This window comes from Anopheles maculipalpis, chromosome 3RL (genome assembly GCF_943734695.1).
Source record: "Anopheles maculipalpis chromosome 3RL, idAnoMacuDA_375_x, whole genome shotgun sequence".
In the NCBI taxonomy this organism is placed as follows: Eukaryota; Metazoa; Arthropoda; class Insecta; order Diptera; family Culicidae; genus Anopheles; species Anopheles maculipalpis.
Window position 1 is genome coordinate 10049524 of NC_064872.1, and position 18486 is coordinate 10068009.

At 42.7% G+C, this 18486-nt stretch overlaps 1 protein-coding gene across 1 annotated transcript; it reads left to right on the top strand.

The window, feature by feature from the left end:
- Positions 1 to 1070: 1070 nt before the first annotated feature.
- Positions 1071 to 16389, top strand: LOC126564339 (kelch-like protein 17). The gene is made up of 8 exons (XM_050221355.1): positions 1071 to 1248; positions 8424 to 8622; positions 9046 to 9142; positions 9281 to 9402; positions 10562 to 10676; positions 12380 to 12486; positions 15105 to 16093; positions 16165 to 16389. The coding sequence occupies exons 1-8, from the start codon at positions 1223 to 1225 to the stop codon at positions 16373 to 16375; spliced, it is 1866 nt and encodes a 621-aa protein (XP_050077312.1). The 5' UTR covers positions 1071 to 1222; the 3' UTR covers positions 16376 to 16389.
- Positions 16390 to 18486: the final 2097 nt, after the last annotated feature.

Below are 18486 nucleotides of genomic sequence, written 5' to 3' on the forward strand. Positions count from 1 at the left end.
TTTTCCGTTTTGTTTTCCAACAAACTTTCACGTACACGCTGCTGCTGTCTGTATTCTCCGAACGGGTCGAAATGAGTTTGCATAATTTATCATCTTTATCGCAGTTTCGTACCAACCGTTGGCACTCGGTCGGTTCACTGTGGATGAGAGCGTATCGAACACATGTACTGCTATGTCTCGTGCAATCATCCAGTTTATCATTCTACAATTCCACCTCCCCATTGACACTACAACCTCATCTGCTTCACGATCCCGCACACAACATCCAACTGCTCCGCTAGCTGACTATCCGTAGCGATTCATTTTTATTATCTGTTTTGTTTATTTCTTTTCTTTCCGAAATAGAATCGGTCATCTTGGTTCCGTGCAGAGCGCGTTCTGTTTGCATCATCAGCCCCACCTCATCTAATGCATGCGAACATAAGTAGTTGAATTGGAGGTTCCACCAGCAACGTTTCACTGCCGTTGACGTCAGAGGCGTGTGAAGTGAAGTGTCGAAAGGTCCGACTAGACTAGTCTGAGCTGAGTGCGAGTCCAAGCACGAGACGATATCGCTCCACACCAACCCGATCGTCACAGTCGCACAAGCTTCGTCGCGCGATTGTGCGTAACGCCAGTAAAAGTGGATCGATCCTGCGCCTCAGTGGCTTCCGCGACGGGTTCACCCACAGCTTCCCTGCACAGCTGCATCAAGTTAGTCCAATGCTCAAGAGCTGCCCCGACGGACGAACCGGACACAGCGACCGTAGAGTTAGAGCACCGCGAACGCCTTCAAGTGGTCCCAGCCGAGCGGTCCACCACACCCTCCTGCCAGCAGCCTAAGCTTGCCATCGCACAGCTAGCCTCGCTTGCTTCGATCAGTACTGCTGCTAACGCTACACAGCAGATCATCACCACTACCGTCGTCAACGACAACAGCCAACAGCACATCGCAGCAGGCGCATCCAGCCATCAGCAAAAACTCTTACCAACTGCCACTGTGCCCAGTGACGATCACGGAAGGATCACCTCAAGCAACAATCCATCATTTTCGCGGCAGGAAGAAGCACAGCAACCGGAAGCATCTGGCACGACAGCACAGCAAGAAGCTGCAAGCGTTAAGCCCACCTCACCGACACCGTCCACCTCGACGGCAGTTGCGGCTCCGCGCCGAATATGCACCTTGAAGGTGAAAATCTTTCTCATCAAGCATCTGTCTAAGCTGGTCGCTTGTAACAAGAAAATGTTCCTGCCCGTCAAATCCAACACGTAAGTTTTCAACCCATTCTTTTTTCCCACCGGACAAGTATGACGTCTAGACGATGTGAAGTGTGCCGGGATAGCTCGTGGCCACTAGTGGGACCACTTGAAGCACGCTTCAAGTCAACTTCAAAGGGATTTACTGTTGAATCTGGTACCTTTTCTTATCCGTCGATTACTTCTGTTTGCCTTTTTTTTTTTTCGTCCGTGAATAAAATTACTTGACGTACCGCGGTGAATAAAATTCAAACACTTATATTCCTTTGGGCAATGTTGGGCGCAGGTAAGCCATTCGAAAATTGCCTTTCAAAGCAAGTTTATGCTTGCAATCATGACTTTGGTTTTTCACCCGAGACCGAGCCTGTTTCGGGAGGTTCAAATTCCACTCGAGGGGCTCAAAATCCCATTTTTAGCCTTCGTTTGAGGCATAAGATTTATCGTACTAGAACAGGTAGTCGTATCAAGTTTATTTAGCAATGAATAACGTTAAAGTTCCTTTTTTCATTGACCAAGAAAAATATCGAACGCTTTCATATCTTATGGAAGTCAAAAAAAAACGATGAATTATTACTGCTTAATTTGGCATTGCTGGCAGAAACGTTCATACTGACACTACTCATCAATTTTTGCTGTTACTTATGTTAAAATAAAACGTATATTTATGAGCCGTATATCCCGGTGGCATCTTAAAGATATGGCAAATTCCTAAAGCTCATCACCCGGAATTAGTTCATTCAAATATCCTTCCTAAGAAGGCTGCCTTGAGTCTTTGTAGAAGTATAAAAGAATTAGAATGATCTATGGTTGAAGTTGTTCCTCTGGTCTTTTCTCCAAAATCTTCAGCATGGCGAGGATCATCCTTCTTGACTTAACGACCTGCCAGGTTATTCCAATCGAGATTCATTGAACCTCGTATTTGGTCAATATCTGAACAGTAATTGATTTTTTATTATTTTTTTACAAATTTAATTGATCCTATCGACGATTGGGGCAATCTTCGGAAATTTTTTTAATACTACGAAAAATATCTGATAGGTTTGACGATCAACGGAAAACCACTGATTCTTCTGTAGCTTTACGAAACACATCTTATCTACCCGTTATGGGTAGAAGGGGCCAATTTTCCAGTCCATTCCTCAGTAACAGCTCTTTTCGGATTTTTTTCATACTTATGTCAATATCTGGCGTCATAAATTCTTTCTTATTTGAGAAACGTTGAAGCAAGATTTGATTTTCTAAATTCTTTTTCTACTCCTCAATTCTCTAATAATCTCGGGTAAGGATCATAAACAGACAATTATTTATCACTGTTCTGATTCCATGCTTTGCAGTACGGCCAGATAAGAGTACGAGAGCTTCATTATCTGTAAATGGAAATTAAAATTGAGTAGAAAACCCATCGTTTAAGTAGAGAACTCACACCTAGAATAAATATCTTACTTGCAAAAATGTGTGAAGATTCAGTGTTACTTGCAAAACACTTCCTACCTTAATGTGAACATCCTTCAATGTCCTACAATAAAGGGCAGAAAGTGTATTATTATTATGGGAAGAGTCCCTCAACAACACCTGCTTACATTTGCATGAAGAAAATTATTGCTTGACTGGTTAGCTTGTCGAACCGAAAGTAGTTGGAAAATCCTACAAACTCCGTAAATTTATCCGTCTGCAAATGTAAATGTAGTGTTAGGATCGATCTCCAACCAAAATCTTCCTTCCTTGTGCAACGTTTTGCATACCGTGTAGGAGATTTCATTTCCAACATAACAAAAGACCAACACCTGGGACGTCATCACTAGCAAGTAGAACGCACAGCCGAGCAGGTCAGCCGTCGTAACATCGTCTCCGGTGGCCTGCAGCAGTGTCATGCAGATGATAATTACCGAGGCGCACACTTGGGCGAAGATTGATCCTTGAAATATGTCCTGCACTTCATCACTGAAGCTGCAATTGAAGGAACGTTCGTAAGGTCACTTTACAAACCAAGAAAGACATGTCCAAAGTCTTACCTTAGGATGTCCTTATGAAACAGCACACACTCAGTCACTTCGGCGTACGTTTTGCCATACACACGCGAATGATGTTTGATTCGTTTTCTCATCTCTATCCACTCGCCGTCAAATGGACCAACTGCTTTCACAAGCTGCTGCTCATCGGGCGGTACTTCATGTCCTATCTACATGATATTCAACTTAAATCCAAATGCTTGTGGAACACCTCAAATCGATTACCTTCTTTACCATACTGCCAAGACGCACAATTTGTCCATTCACGTGCAGCATCAAGCCGGAAAACATGGTGTCGGTGGAGAAGTTGTATGTCGCACTCATGACAATACCGATCGTTTGATACAGGAACAGTACTCCGTACGCGATGTTCGAACGATGATAATCCACCGGAAACCAGGCTGGGACGGGCAGTCGACGATCCTTATCGTACGCGGGCGATACCAGCCACATGATGATGGTGAAGATGGCAACAAACATAAGAAAAATCATCAGCCAAAACACACCACTCATCGACCGGAGTACTGGGCTGTTGAGTGTTAAAATGCGCCATTAGTAATCGATGGAAGATGCTAATGGAGTGTTGCACTTTTATCGAACAATTTACCCATATTCTTCACGGCATTTCGGATGGTACAGTGTGCAGTTCAGTTTGCGCAAGCACGCTTGAATGCGAGCTATGTTGTAGTTAAACTTTTCCAGCTTGTAAATCAACGTCACTTGTGTCATCAGCACAAACAGTGCATTAGCAATGTCCTGCAAAAGAAAGCGTGCTGATAACTCTGAAGTCCGCTTCATAACGCTTCATGCAAAAGACACTCTCACATTGATATCCTTCACGTCCTTAAAATACAATGCTTGCGTTAGTGCGTACGTGTGTAGAAACACAATGCGTAGAAACCAACCGTACGCAATGTACCGTTTCCGGGTCGCTTCATCCGAATCTTCCGGTGGCCATAGTCCCAAATGCTTCAAACATACCAGCTGCAACCAGAACGAATTCCGCCGATCGTATGCATCCCACCGTGGGTTCAGGCTGCTCAGATTCATTCGTTTTGGAAAGGATCGTACTGTGTCACGCTTTGTAGTTGGAACTGAAATGTGCTCTCCTGATCGTTGACTTCCGTATTTTATGACTGTTCAATTTAGAAGGAACGTTCCGATCGAGAACTTTCGTTTGGAGGGCGTACCTCGTTAAACTAATAGGGTAGCACACGATGTTCGATGTTTAATATTTTACCACTAACGAGCTGCAAATTAAATCGAAAGTTTTCAAGAGCGATTTCCATTACCTAACCTAATGATTGGTATCTGTAGCTTTTGGGGTTTGAAATTGAGTGGAATACATGCTGTAACTTTTTCATTCAGTAATATAATTTTCGGTTGAATTTCAATCGATGTAGAATTGTTCCACAGAACGCTAACCAGGATTGCGGAGAGAAAAATATTTTAGAGATCTCTTCTCCTGATGTTCCATTTACTGTTAATTTTGGGTGATTATCGCAAGGACATTCGGTTTTGTATATCAATGTTCATCAATGTCTAAGTTATCAAAGCTTCCGAGCAACGAGCAAACCACCAGACCACAAAGCCTCGGTGCTTCTCGTCGGTTGCAAAATAATTTGTACGACCATTGGTCTACAACCCAGTGTGGTTTTGGGCTTCTTCCAAAAGTGAGAAGTTGTTATAAAGCTAGAAACAGATACAGAACTGGTGGTTAGGCTGTGGTGACTATTTTCAACATCTTCGGACTGGGGTAAAGACTCATGGTAAAATAATTTTTTTTATTTAAGTTCCTTAACCGGGAATGCCGACGCTGCCCGATGGTACTGGCAACAGCGCCTCCGTTCTTTACCTGACAGGATCGGGATTCAAATTTCATCCGGACGATTCCCATGTAGTGAGGACTGATTATCCAACAACGAGGTGTGGGCAGTCTAGTTAGCCATTCGATGGCCGGCGTGACCCATGAAAGGTCGATAAGCCAAGAAAAACCGAGCAAGCCCGGGGTAAGGCAAAAAACAGTGAAAAATTCGTACTAAATTAGCTCTAGAAGAGGCACAAAGTCGTAAAATATCAACTTAATAAATTTAAAAAAAATGAACTCCTTCTTAATTCTATCTTAAAGTTCATTTAAGTTTATAATGAAGTTTTATGGTTCAAATTTAAATGAAAAAAGCTCAAGTGTATCTATTATTGAAGATTGCTCAAAACACAATAATAAGATATGTATATTTTTTTATTCATAAAGGAGTGCCAGGCCGTATTGCGAATAATAAGATATAATATTAGATGTCAATCTATGATAACATTATTTGATTTCTTTGTTTGATGAGCAAGTGAGTTTCTTAACCAAAACTCATAACTGAGACACCTTGAATCTGTTAAGTGAGCTCGAACGCCATATGAAATGTGTATCGAAGCGTGATATTGCACAATATCGTGGAGAGCGCTATCGCTTCCCGAACTGAACCCCACCCTTTCTGCACATGTAGAAGAAAAGCCCATCAGCATCATTTTCTTGTTTTTGGAGCTTTATATTGCTGGCGCCAACAAACGCTCCTGCTTGAGCGATTTGCCATGACAAACAGATTCGATACACTGGACCCAAATGCTTTTCTTTTGGGTGGCATACACACAACGAGAAACATACCACCCGCGGAAAGGAAAACATGGTGTAAAACCAAAAACTTTTCCTCTTTCCCGTCCCAAATGATGATTCCGTCCAGCGCTTTTACAACTTTTTTCAATTTGAGCCTCCAACTCCAACAACCATAAACGGTTGAAACGCTATCGAATTCCATCACCACAGGAAATGTGCCATCGATTCCAACAAGCAAGCAGCAGGACAGATGGTCGTTCGAGTGGTCTGGAGGTTGGTTTTTTTTTCTGTTCCATTTTGTTCCGGCAAAACCTGCTACCAAAGCTGCAGCAAAGTATGCGCCGCAGGGTGGGATAAATTTTACAACTGTCGCATTTCGTTTGCCATGACATCCACCGCCACAGCCAAACGGAAGGAAGTGCTCCAAAGCTTGTGCAAAGTGGAACATCCACTAATGGAAGCGAAAAACTTGAAATCCCCACCCGTTAGATAAGAGAAATCTCCTGACAGGCGGATTAAGATAGACGAGTGGGAAAATGTGCCTGATAAGAAGCCGTTTCCTCTTCTTTACTGTACCGTGCCGGACAAAAAGTACCAGGCGCACACTTTTGCAAATGCAATTAAGCGTACAAAAACGGAAAGGAAAATTAAAACACTTCGAAGCAGCTGTATGGAATGCAAATGAATGAGGAGCAATTCGTTGCTTTTATTTGTATTTGGTCGGTTTTGCATAGAAAGTGCATGCGAAGGGTTAGTGGAAATGTTAGTGATTCCTGTGGTAATGTGGCACGGCAAAGTACGTGACGTTACGACCAGAAGTAGTGTTAAAAGATCGTTTAAGCTTGCCCATCAAGGATACGATGGCAAAGAACGTGTGAATGGTTTGCATCATTAATGGCCACAAATGTGTAGTACATCGTAAGCTTGAATAATTTACAAGGGGGTTTTGAATAAAAAATTAGATAAGATTACTTTTAAATACATCATGGATTCATTAGCGACTAAAGCAACGATCGAAAGCCCTACTCGAACGAAACGAAACGTGTCAATACAGCTTAATTTACATTATTTTTGATAGCCTAAACTCTGGCACAAACTCCATATTGTGTGACATCGTTCTAATGCAAAATTCCCACTTTTAGTCAGTCACAAGTGACAGAAAACTGACTGCACAGGTCTTCAGTGAGCGATTTCAAGCCTGATTTTCAATAAGCAAGTGTTTCAAAACTTAAAGGAAAAGGTCGAAAAATAGGTCAAATATTATGTAGTTGACTGCTTAGCTGAAGAAAATCATGACAAATTGATCAATCAGATCGTAAAACTCGGTGAGAAATTAATTAATTGTAATGAGCAAATTTAAAAGCAAATGTTCAAATACTAACATGTGGGTTGATAATTAATTGGCATATGGGTTTTAAAACACATTATTTGGTTTTTTTTATTTCACTACATTGGTCATAGCGGGGTTTCAAATTCTCTATACCATTTTTGTAGTGGTATTTGTTCTTTACCCAAAAATGTTCCTCAGTTCCGTCGATCACCTATTTATCCGACATAATTTTCTTCCCAGCAAACATTCTTTTGAGATCTGAGAAAAGAAAATAGTCGCTGGGAGCCAGATCTGTGGAAAACGCTGGATAGGGAAGTACTTCGTAGCCCTATTCATGATTTTTTGCCATTATTTTCAATGATTTGTGACACGGTGCGTTGTCTTGATGAAGCAAACATTTTTGTTTTCTTCAAATGCGACCGTTTTTCAGCGATTTTGATTCCTTCAAATGCTTGATAGAGTAGTCGCTGTTAATGGTCTTTCCTTTCTCAAGATGAAGATTGTTCCTAACGAATCCCAAAAAACAGCATAACCTTGGCAGCTGATCGTTTCGTTTTTCCCCGTTTTGGTGCAGGTTCATCGGATCCATTCTACTCGAAAGACTATCTATTGGACTTCGGATTGTAGTGATGAAGCCAGGTCTCATCCATCGTAACATACTGACACTAAATCTCGGATTTATTTCTCTCCAGCAGCTCCAAAAACTGCTCCAAATCATCAACTCGTTGTTGATTCTGTTCAAATGTGAGCTAGCGCGGGAGGCATTTTACTGGCATTTTATTATTTTACTATTTTCCTTCTCAAAAGTAATTAATCAAAACACAAAAGTTGCGTCACACAAAATGCTCTAACTCACTAGGTTAGTGTCCGAAAGTTGTCAAATTTTTATAATGGATTTAATTTTACTAGCTGCTATATATGTGCCAGACCAAACAATTATCAGTCGATCTGTTATTGACCCATGTCACCCAGATTCTTAAATTCATTGACATGAAGTACAAATTATTTAAATTTGAATCTTGACTCTTTGCACCTTATTTTGGATTCACCTTAAACTGTAATCAATATCATTTAATTTTTTATGTATACCATGTGTTACACAAATAAGCCTAAAGATTAAATGATATTTTCAATTCAACGCACATCAACCCCATTTGGGCAATTTTCAACACCAAAAACACCTTTAATCCGAACATAAATCGTCCTTACTAATAGCAAAATCCCTTTGCTCAACATTCCGCATCAGGTCTCCGGTAGGCAACGGTGAAACGGCCAACGGTGGCGAAGATGTCACCACTGTAACATGCAACTCCACGCAAACCCCCAGCGATCTCAGCCCACCGAATATGTCCGGCGACGACATACTGCCACAGGCCCACCACCAAAACCCTGGCCACTGCATAGCTTCCTTCTCCGCCATCAACCGCATGCGACAGAATGCACAGGTAAGTCGCCCTGGGACCACCTTTTCGGTTTCGTTTTGGCATGGCAAACACTGCCCGAATGGGTGCTGAAATCTCTCCGTCCAAAACAAGTTCAACAGTCAAATTATGACAATCAAATTTGCGGCCAAAATCCTCGTTCCTCCGACCAACGATACGACCCTTGCATTCGCTTGCCAGTGCCACTTGTGTTTTTGTCACCTCTTTTAGGCCTACGACTGGGGTCAGTTGAAACGTAAAACCAGCTGCAAATCAGCCCAGACTCAACAGGATATTCATTTGGTACAATATTTGTGTAGCGTTGCTGTTACGTTCAGTTCTAAGCTCACCAAATACTACCTTTTTCACTGGAACTCCGTTCAATATACCTACCCTGTTTTCCTATCTTTCTCTCTCTCTCTCTCTCTCTCTCTCTCTCTCCTACAGCTTTGTGATGTTACGCTGGAAGTCGGGGGTGAAACAATCAATGCCCACAAAGTCATACTAGCTTCAGTTTCACCGTACTTCTACGCCATGTTCAACGGTAAGTGCCGGACCAGGATTGCTTTACGTTACGATGAGTGTTGTGCGGGGTCGTGAATTCAATTAACACGGCCCGCCAGACGAATCCTCTCCCCTCGCTACACCTTCGTACTAATGGAAAGAATATTGAATTTTGCAGATGACATGCTCGAGCGAAACTGCGACGTGGTCACGCTGCACGATATTGACCCATCGTCGCTGAAGCAGCTCATCGAGTACGCGTACAGTGGCGAAATTACCATCACCGAGGACAACGTGCAGGTGAGCTTTTCGAGATTAAACCACTCGTCTCGTGGGTAAGGGAACTGGCCAGATGGATGATCTGGTCTCTTACCATCGTACGGTGTTATGTGTCTATTGGTTTCTACTTGAGGGTGGTTGTCTATTTACACCAAGCTTCATATTGTCTACATTAAGTAGACTTGCATGGTCTGGTCTGCGCTGCATATGGTCAGTTTCTGACGAATTGATTCTCTTACACAACAGGAAAATGTCTCATATTCTGAGATGGCGATTGAATGTTATTTTTGGAAATACGCTATTCTATTTAATTATTATCTTTTTTAGACCTTTGAGCCCCAGCCCAGTAAAGGGCTGGGGCTTTTGTTGCTACAGATTTTTTTTATTTGATTCAATCAAAATCAAAAGCAAATCAATATTTCCTTTTTTTATTTTTATTTTTATTTCTTTATGTAAGTCATAATTATACATATTTTTCGTCCAAAATATGAGATATTTTTTGAAAATTACATCAGCAAGGATCGACAAGCGTGGCAGGAATTATAACAGCAGGTTAGCAGGAGCTTCGTCATCCAAGACTCCTCGTCTTCCTAACGGACCTTTTTGTCGAAGTGGAAAATCATCATCGGAAAGCCATTTTCGCATTCCGTGCCCCATGTTGTCCAAAATGGTTGCAAGAGTTTTTCTCAGAGTAATTCCGGCCTTCGTGATCTGTTTGATAACAACATTTAGGCATTATTTCGACGAATAGTGAATAATTTCCCCTTTACAGACATTTTATGGAAAAATCTTGCAAGAAAGGTTCCTCTTAGAATGTCTAAAACACTGAACAGGATGGATATCGTTTGGAGTGCTATATTTTGCATTCCTTCGTCATCCTTTTTTTCAAATATTAATTTCACTTTGTAACTTTAAGTAATAAGGATTAAGAAGCAACACAAAACGTAATTAAAACAAATCGATTTTCACAAAACATTCCTAAACAAACATCTACCAAACGTTGCTGCACCAGCGATCCGCTCCCATTAATCTTCATTAGCCTCAACGGACAATTTAAATTAATTTTTTAACTCTACTCCCAATCTTCGTCAAACTCCCTGAATAAACAAAGCACCGTAGCATAATGCACCAAAGTACTACTAATCAATAACGTTCCCCATCTTCTTATACTTAACCCTAGGTTCTTCTCCCAGCCTCGAGCCTGCTGCAGATCCAATCGGTCCGGGAAGCGTGTTGCAAATTTCTGCTTCGTCAGCTACATCCCTCAAACTGTCTGGGAATACGAAGTTTCGCAGGTACGTACCGTCCACCCCGTCGCAATCCTATTTGCCACCAACCCCCCTCCCAAAAAGGGGTCGTAGAACTTTCAACGTTCTTCAGCAAACACCACGGACGGGCAATCGGCAAGTGTCCGATTAGTAACCGAAGCGTACTTTCACACGAACTTTTGCCGACACTGCACAGCTTATCCGCGTTTCCTGTGTACCGTTCATAATGTTAGACCGACCGAGCCGATGACCGTTTATGGCGCCTAATTGCCGCGACGTCACCGGTCGGGGCTACGTAGCCCGTAGTACACAAACGCGACATAATTGCCTTCTCTCGCGGCCCATGTCTCCGTTCCAACGGTTGTTGCATCCCATTGCTGCGGTCGTGAGTTCATACCGGTCAATTGCATAGACTGTGTGACGACGCCGGTGACCACTTTTGCACGTAACACGTGTTGCGGGTTTTGGCCGATTGTTACCGCGCTGTGCTGTAACCCGCAAAGGTGTCTGTTCGCGACATCTTGTTGAACGATGTTGAACGTGCAATCGATGCGTTCGATTCGTGTTAGCTTCCGGCATTTGTTATGCATCTTAATTAGGTTGAAATGGTGGCCGAGGGATGCGAAGTACGGCAATCTAGTTGATTGCTTTTGAGCATTGTTTTAATGATTGGCTGTGTTTCGGGCTCGGGGTAATTCGCTTTCAATAATTGGCCTGTTGGTGAGTTTGCAATATTCAATCTGTTCTGTTGAACATATTTTTATACTTAGATTTCTTAAGAAGCACCATGTAATATGTAAGCTTCATTAGGATTGATTGAAACTTCTAATAGGTCACGCTGGCTATCAATATGACTTTACTAGACTCACTATGTAGTTGGATTGTCAGTCCTCGCTATGGCGGAATGGTCCAGATTGGAGATTTGAACCCCAATCCTGCCATATGAAGCCGCCATTGTCACCTCACCATCGGGCAGTTCCAAGTCTTGTACAATAGAAACTCTGTAAGCCAACTCAAGAACACTATCGAAAATATAAAAAATACAGGTCGAAGCTCTTTGACCTCAAACTCATACCCGATGCCCAAAAATTGTAGAAATTCTGCCATTGATTTGAATTTTGCTCAAGCAGCAAAATGATATCTCATATATTCCGAACATGGTTACGAAGAAGTTCTCCATCTCCGTGATTGTCTCTCCCTTCGGAAGTCCTTCAACTTTAAGCAATAATATCGATCGGTACCTCAGCCATACTTATTCTTCTTCTGCTCTTTGCTTGCTGCATCATCATTTCAAGAATTATTCTCACATTCTTCCTTTGTTTTTCCAAACAAATAATTTAGTATTTATATTTGGATGTTTAAAAGTGCCTTTTGCATTTATTTTCAGCCTAAAATCCTAAAATCCTTTATAAATGTTTTTCTCTCTTGCCGGACATTAATAATTTAATATTAATTTGTTAACACCAAACGATCCTTCCAAGAAATGGGCAACTGAAAAGGAACAAAAACAATTTCATTTCCATAATCTTCCAAGCTACCATCCATTCGCATAGTTATCGTCCATTCGAATCGCGTCCAGCCAAACCGTTTGACCATCGTTAGGTAGCCTTCAATATGGCAAGCTCAGCTCAGCCAGCTACCAGCCATTTGTTCATTGCAATAAACCGATTTTCTCATTTTCATCGTTTGATCGTTTTGTGTCTTTATTTTCGTTTCGCTTTCACTTCCAGATGCTCACTCGTGCAAGGAACTACACTCCCGATCCCACCGGTACGCGCTGCAAAACTTCCAGCAAGTCGTCGGCACGGAAGAGTTTTTATTGCTAGGATTTAATGAGGTAAATAAACATTCACTTACATCCCAAATGTTGACTCCAGCGGTGTGGACCATGGTAGGTGGATGTGACACTGTTGCCAATACCTAGGCGAGGCAAAAAAAACGGGCCGAAAGGGACCGAACAAGTCATCCCGAAACGATTATGGCGTTTGCTGGCGATGCGTATCGCTAAGCATTAAGTATACATACGGCAGGAATTTGGAGAAAAAAACAGGTCATCCACGAAAACTGACGCTGCATTTTCACCTCAGGTTGGATATCACCTTCCAGCCTAGCGTGATATGAAACTGGAGAGTCCTTTACTACCGGCGTTTCCCGACGGCCATGAATCATACCCACGGCACGATGCGCCCTATGCGTAGGAAAAGCGATACAGGGAAAATAGGTTTATGAGTTTTCGGGTTTGTTTTGCCACCACCCGGATGGAACGGAACGGAACGGCGTCCTAGCGGAAATAGCTTCGAAAAACAATCGACATACTTTGCAGTGGGCTTAGCAAAGCCGCTAACAAGCCTGAAACATTTTCCTGGAACTTTTCCACACCCCAAAGGTATTTGGGACAATATTATGTTACCCACCTCCGTCTTCCAGTTGCACTGGTTGGTGCTCATAAATTCCCCACTAACGAGCGTAAGTGGAGCATCGAACAGGACACGACACGACTGTGAAAACAGGATAGACTAAATTCAATCCTCTCACCAAACCTCGGTAACAAGCATGTGTCGACGCACAATTCTACAATCGTTGACAATACCCCCGTACTGTTGGGTATCATCCCATCAGCCCGGCAGCATCATGTTCTGTCTCGATTTATAATTTAATAGCAATAACGCTCGACAAACACGACTGGTTGTTTGTTTTGAGTGAAAAATTAATTAATCTTGGCTTTGCCTCTTGCCATCACTTGATATCTCCCCTTCGAAAGCGTTTCCATTAAACCAATTGATAATGTGATGAAATGGACAGTACGTTTCTACTCGATTTGTCATGTCATGTGATATTGGGAGAGCGAACAAATGAATTGCATCAGTAAACAAAAGCTGAAATTGGATTTTGAGGATTTGGAGAAGGGTAAATTACAATTGCATGCATACATTTAGGACAAACATTGCTCGAACTCAACGTAAAACTAGTACATACTCAACAAGGATATTCCCTTGTTCCAGCTAATTGTAGTTTCATGTTACGGAAGGTTGTTACAAGTTCTTCCTTTACCATACGTCCTTTTATGTCCCTGGGAGAATTTTACATTGTTTTCTGTTTGGGATAATCTTCCCAAGGAATGTCACAACAAGTTTGTAGTTTTGGAGACCACATTAGCTACGGATTCATTGAAATGTTGTATCCATAAAGCAGGGCGTGGGATTTCATTCATATTTTAATAGATAAATTTATTTAGAAAATTTCAAATGCAGAATCAACATTTCTGCCACAAAGCGATCTATCTAAAACCAAGCAAATTTAGGCAAAACTTACTGCAATTATTGGTATCTAATTCCATCCACATCGCCTTCCGTACCTAAGAACTTCCTGTGCCAATACAACTAAGTCAAGAATAGGGAGATAGAAACCCCAGGTCAAGATTTCACGAGGTTCTAGTGCCAAAGAGTACAGTATGAGAGACAGTAAGATAGTAGAGATATGTCATATCATCAACAGTGACTTATTCACCTATGGTAGAAATGAGCCATGTACAAAGACCTAGCCAAACCAAGCGTCAAAGGAGAAGGAGCCCAGCAAATATTGGTCTGGTCCAAACCGATCCTTTCACACTTCTGGGTGCGTTATGCCTCCAAAAACTTTACCCCGTCTATGAGCGGAGGTGGACGAATGATGGAGAGGTTTACACAACAGGAACGGGTATTGAATCCTGTCCAAAACATTACCCTGCACACTGAGCTGACTCTTTAGCTTGTTTTCCAAAAGTTGATCTCTGATGAGAGAATTTAGGAGAGTTATGCTTCTCGCATTAGGAGTTTCTTGCAAGAGGTTTCATATAAGACCTCATAGGTCCTTTCCCACCCACCTCTACTCCTACCAATACAACCCGCAACTTCTATTCCGCCCAGAGGCTGTGACCCTAAACGGAAATTGCCCCTCCAATTCAAAAGATTTGGGGGCGGTGGGTGACCGGCTGCGTCATCTGCTTCCTAAGCATCGAAGCATGAACTTGGGGTAATATAGAGAGTCTTGTAATTCTACAACGACCAGGAACGTCTCGAGGCAGCAGTCGGGGCCTTCTCAACAGATCCACCAGTATTTACAATAAACAATTCGTTTTGGGCTTGCCCGCTTAAAGGAAGATCCGCCTCTGATACCACCCAGGGTCTCTAAGGCATGGATCTGCCACTGCATCTTCTTCAGTGATCTTTACAGCCAGTGTGCAGAAAATATATTTGTGGCGTCACTGGACACGATCCGGTCAATAGATCAGCATGATATTGTTATTTCAGATAGTTTAAACGACCTCACCTCTGTCATTGTTGTGAATAAACAAGCAAGACTTCACAGACCGGCACATGATGAAATGATTAGTAAATCAGTCATGTTCTTCTCGCTCACTTCAATACCAAAACTCGTCCAACCACGAACCAATTCCCTTCTCTTTCTCCGCCTTAGGTTCAAGATCTAATTTCGAACAGCCAGCTAAACATCTGCTCGGAGGAAAAAGTATTCATGGCCGTGCTGAACTGGATCAAGCACGATCTGATCGAGCGCAAAAAGCACATATCCGAGCTAATGTCACACGTCCGGCTGCCGCTGGTCAGCCGCGAGTTTCTCATGAACTGTGTCGAAACGGAAGCGCTCGTGCGCGAAGAATCGCACTGCAAAGAGCTGCTGCTGGAAGCGATGAAGTACCATCTGCTGCCGGAACAGCGCAGCTCGCTCGTCAGCCAGCGGACGCTCGAGCGCCGCCCGGAGGGTATGCGATCGTACATATTTGCCGTTGGCGGTGGTAGCCTGTTTGCGATTCATAATGAATGCGAATGTTACAATCCGAAGACGAACGCTTGGATGACCATATCACCGATGATATCAAGACGTTCGAGGGCCGGTGTAACTTCGTTGAGGAAGCTACTGTATGTGGTCGGTGGTTATGATGGCGAAAACGATCTGGCGACGGCCGAATGCTACAATCCGCTCACGAACGAATGGACCAACATTACGCCGATGGGTACGAAACGGTCCTGTCTGGGCACGTGCGCGTTCGATGGGTTGCTGTACGTGTGCGGTGGGTATGATGGTGCGTCGTGTTTGAGCAGCGTCGAGCGTTACGATCCACTGACCGGTGTGTGGACATCCTGTCCGGCTATGAGTACCCGGCGGCGCTACTGTCGGGTGGCGGTGCTCGATAACTGCATCTATTCGCTGGGTGGGTTCGATTCGAGCAATTATCAGTCGTCGGTCGAGCGGTTCGATCCACGTGTGGGAAGTTGGTCGTCCGTACCGAGCATGACGTCGCGTCGCAGTAGCTGCGGTGTGGCGGCACTCGATGGTTATCTGTACTGTATCGGTGGTAGCGATGGTACGATGTGCATGCAGACTGGTGAACGATTCAATCTACGCACCAACGCCTGGGAACCGATCAGTGCAATGCACTCCAGAAGGTACGTACACCGAACGGACGCGGGTTTTATTTGGTTAAATTAATCGCGCCAAACGTTTGCAATCGCTGCAGATCGACACACGAGGTAGTGGAGGCAAATGGTTTCCTGTACGCGCTCGGTGGCAACGATGGCTCCTCGTCGCTCAACTCGGTCGAACGGTACGATCCAAAGGTTAACAAGTGGACCATCGTCACGTCCATGCTTACCAGACGGAGCTCCATCGGTGCATCGGTGCTGGAGTGTTTCAATCTCGAGCGTGGACTGCTTCAAACTAGTATTTGACCACTGAACTGTTCCAACACGTCCGGTACGGCCACGGATGCTGTGGGTACGGGGCTAGTCTCCACAACGGCAGCGAGTGGCACACCACCGAGTCAGTAAAAAAAGGTAGTATCCATTGCGCCTCCTCGGCATAGATTAATCATGTTTTCATCGTGCACATCGAGGCGTCAGGATCCATCCTGCGCCCTAGAAAAGCATACAGTCATTATCTAGATAAACCATAATTAAAACAGCTAGCTAGCCAAAACAGGTTGATGAAGGGCAGTCCTCTGGCACGCAAGGAAAAGGGACTCTGATGTAAGAGAATTATAAGAAGATTGTCGCTTATGTGTAAGATGCATTTAGCGTTTAACTTTTTTGCATATTTGTAGTTAACGCTCACCGTACTTGGAAGACTAATAACGGTTTAGCCCTCACGTTCGATTGCAGGGTATTCCAAAGGTGGTTTTTTTAAACCTTCCGATAATTTTTACGTTTCCCCAATATTTATGGACTCGTTTTAAGGTAAGTCGACGATTTAGAAGTATTTTGAGAATCTTGAGAACTTTGACAAAAATGCATGAAACATCCTTGAGACGAATCCAACCAAACGTGAAATGAATCCAAAAATACCTGGGAAAGTGTAAAACAAACTATGGAATGCCCTGCGATAGCCAATCAGGGACCCGCACGAACGTGTGTTTAGGGAAACCGAAAGGCATTTGCAAATGTGCTTGAGAGCGATGTGTTCTTGATGTAACGATTTTATGTAGAAAGAGGGGTTTGTCCGGGTACATCAGTATTTAAACCTTCATTATCCAATATTCGTTCCAATTTTAGTTAACTATTGCTGTATGTTGTGTGTTTGCGCACTAGCTTTGGGAGTAATAGAGTAGTGTATTTATTTTAAGACCAAAAAGGCTCTTGTTTGGGGTTTTTTTTCCACCGTGCCGTAGACCGTTTCCGTTTCTTCTACCTCTTTGTTATTTATTTTTAAGCCTACGGTATGTGTTCTGTGTCTGCTTCTGTTTCGGACGCTTTTTGCATCCACATCCAAGTTTTTTCCACACTTCAGTACAACTTTTTCGGCGATGCCTCAACAGAAACAACAAAAAAAATCTCAATGCAAAACCGACAATGCTGCTTTCTTCAACTTATTAAAACAAACACTGTGATAAACTCTATTGTTAAGAATGCAAAGAATGCATCCCTCTCGTATGGAACCGCCGCTAGGGGATGAAGTGATCTAAATCCCGATGTCTCTTTTGTACTCTATTCTGAATCTTATCGGTTTACGTTCATCCCTTTGGATCCTTATCTGGAAGATCATTTTTATGCTTTGCCCTTGATAAAAGTTTCCGTTTCTCTTTCTGCGCGCTAAACGTATTTGGTGTAGTTTTAGTGATGAATATGCCGTAGTGAGTGATACAACAAACTAGTTGATGTAGGTAAAATCAATGAGGTCCAAAATCAATTCGCATCGACTAACAGACATAGACCGAACCTAACCGCCGTACATTGGAATGGAAATGAAATTTAAACTAGCACACTATCAACGTTCATGTCATCGTAAGTAGAGTAGTAGTGAAAGCTTTCTGCCCCATACTGCAATTTCAATACTTCATAGCTTAATATAACAGTGATTCTACCATCATCTCACGGAAGAAGTACTTCTAATAAGCAATGATTAATCGTTAATTAGCTTGAGCAGTATACCAAACCAAAACCAAAACAACAAAAAAAAGCTGCAGTACAACAGAACAGATGTAACGGACTTAACAGGAATCCCGTCAGGAATTGAGAGACCCCATTTTACTGGGCTCTTACAATAAAAAAAAACACTGCCATTTTCTGAACCTCTTCAAAAGAAAAAAAAACTAAAATAACACTTGTAGGACTTCGTGACGTGATCGTGTAACAAAAAACTTTATTCATTCGGTACATCCGTACAGTAAATTTATTGGGTAGTAGATAAACAAAATACACACATCAGGGATTTGTGGGAAAATTGTCGTCACCAGCAAACATATTCAAATACACAAATTTGTACCATCTTTTATTCTGTACCATCGGAGAAACATTTTTTACCAACAAAACTTGAACTTTTGTTTAATTTTTAACCTCATTTTGAA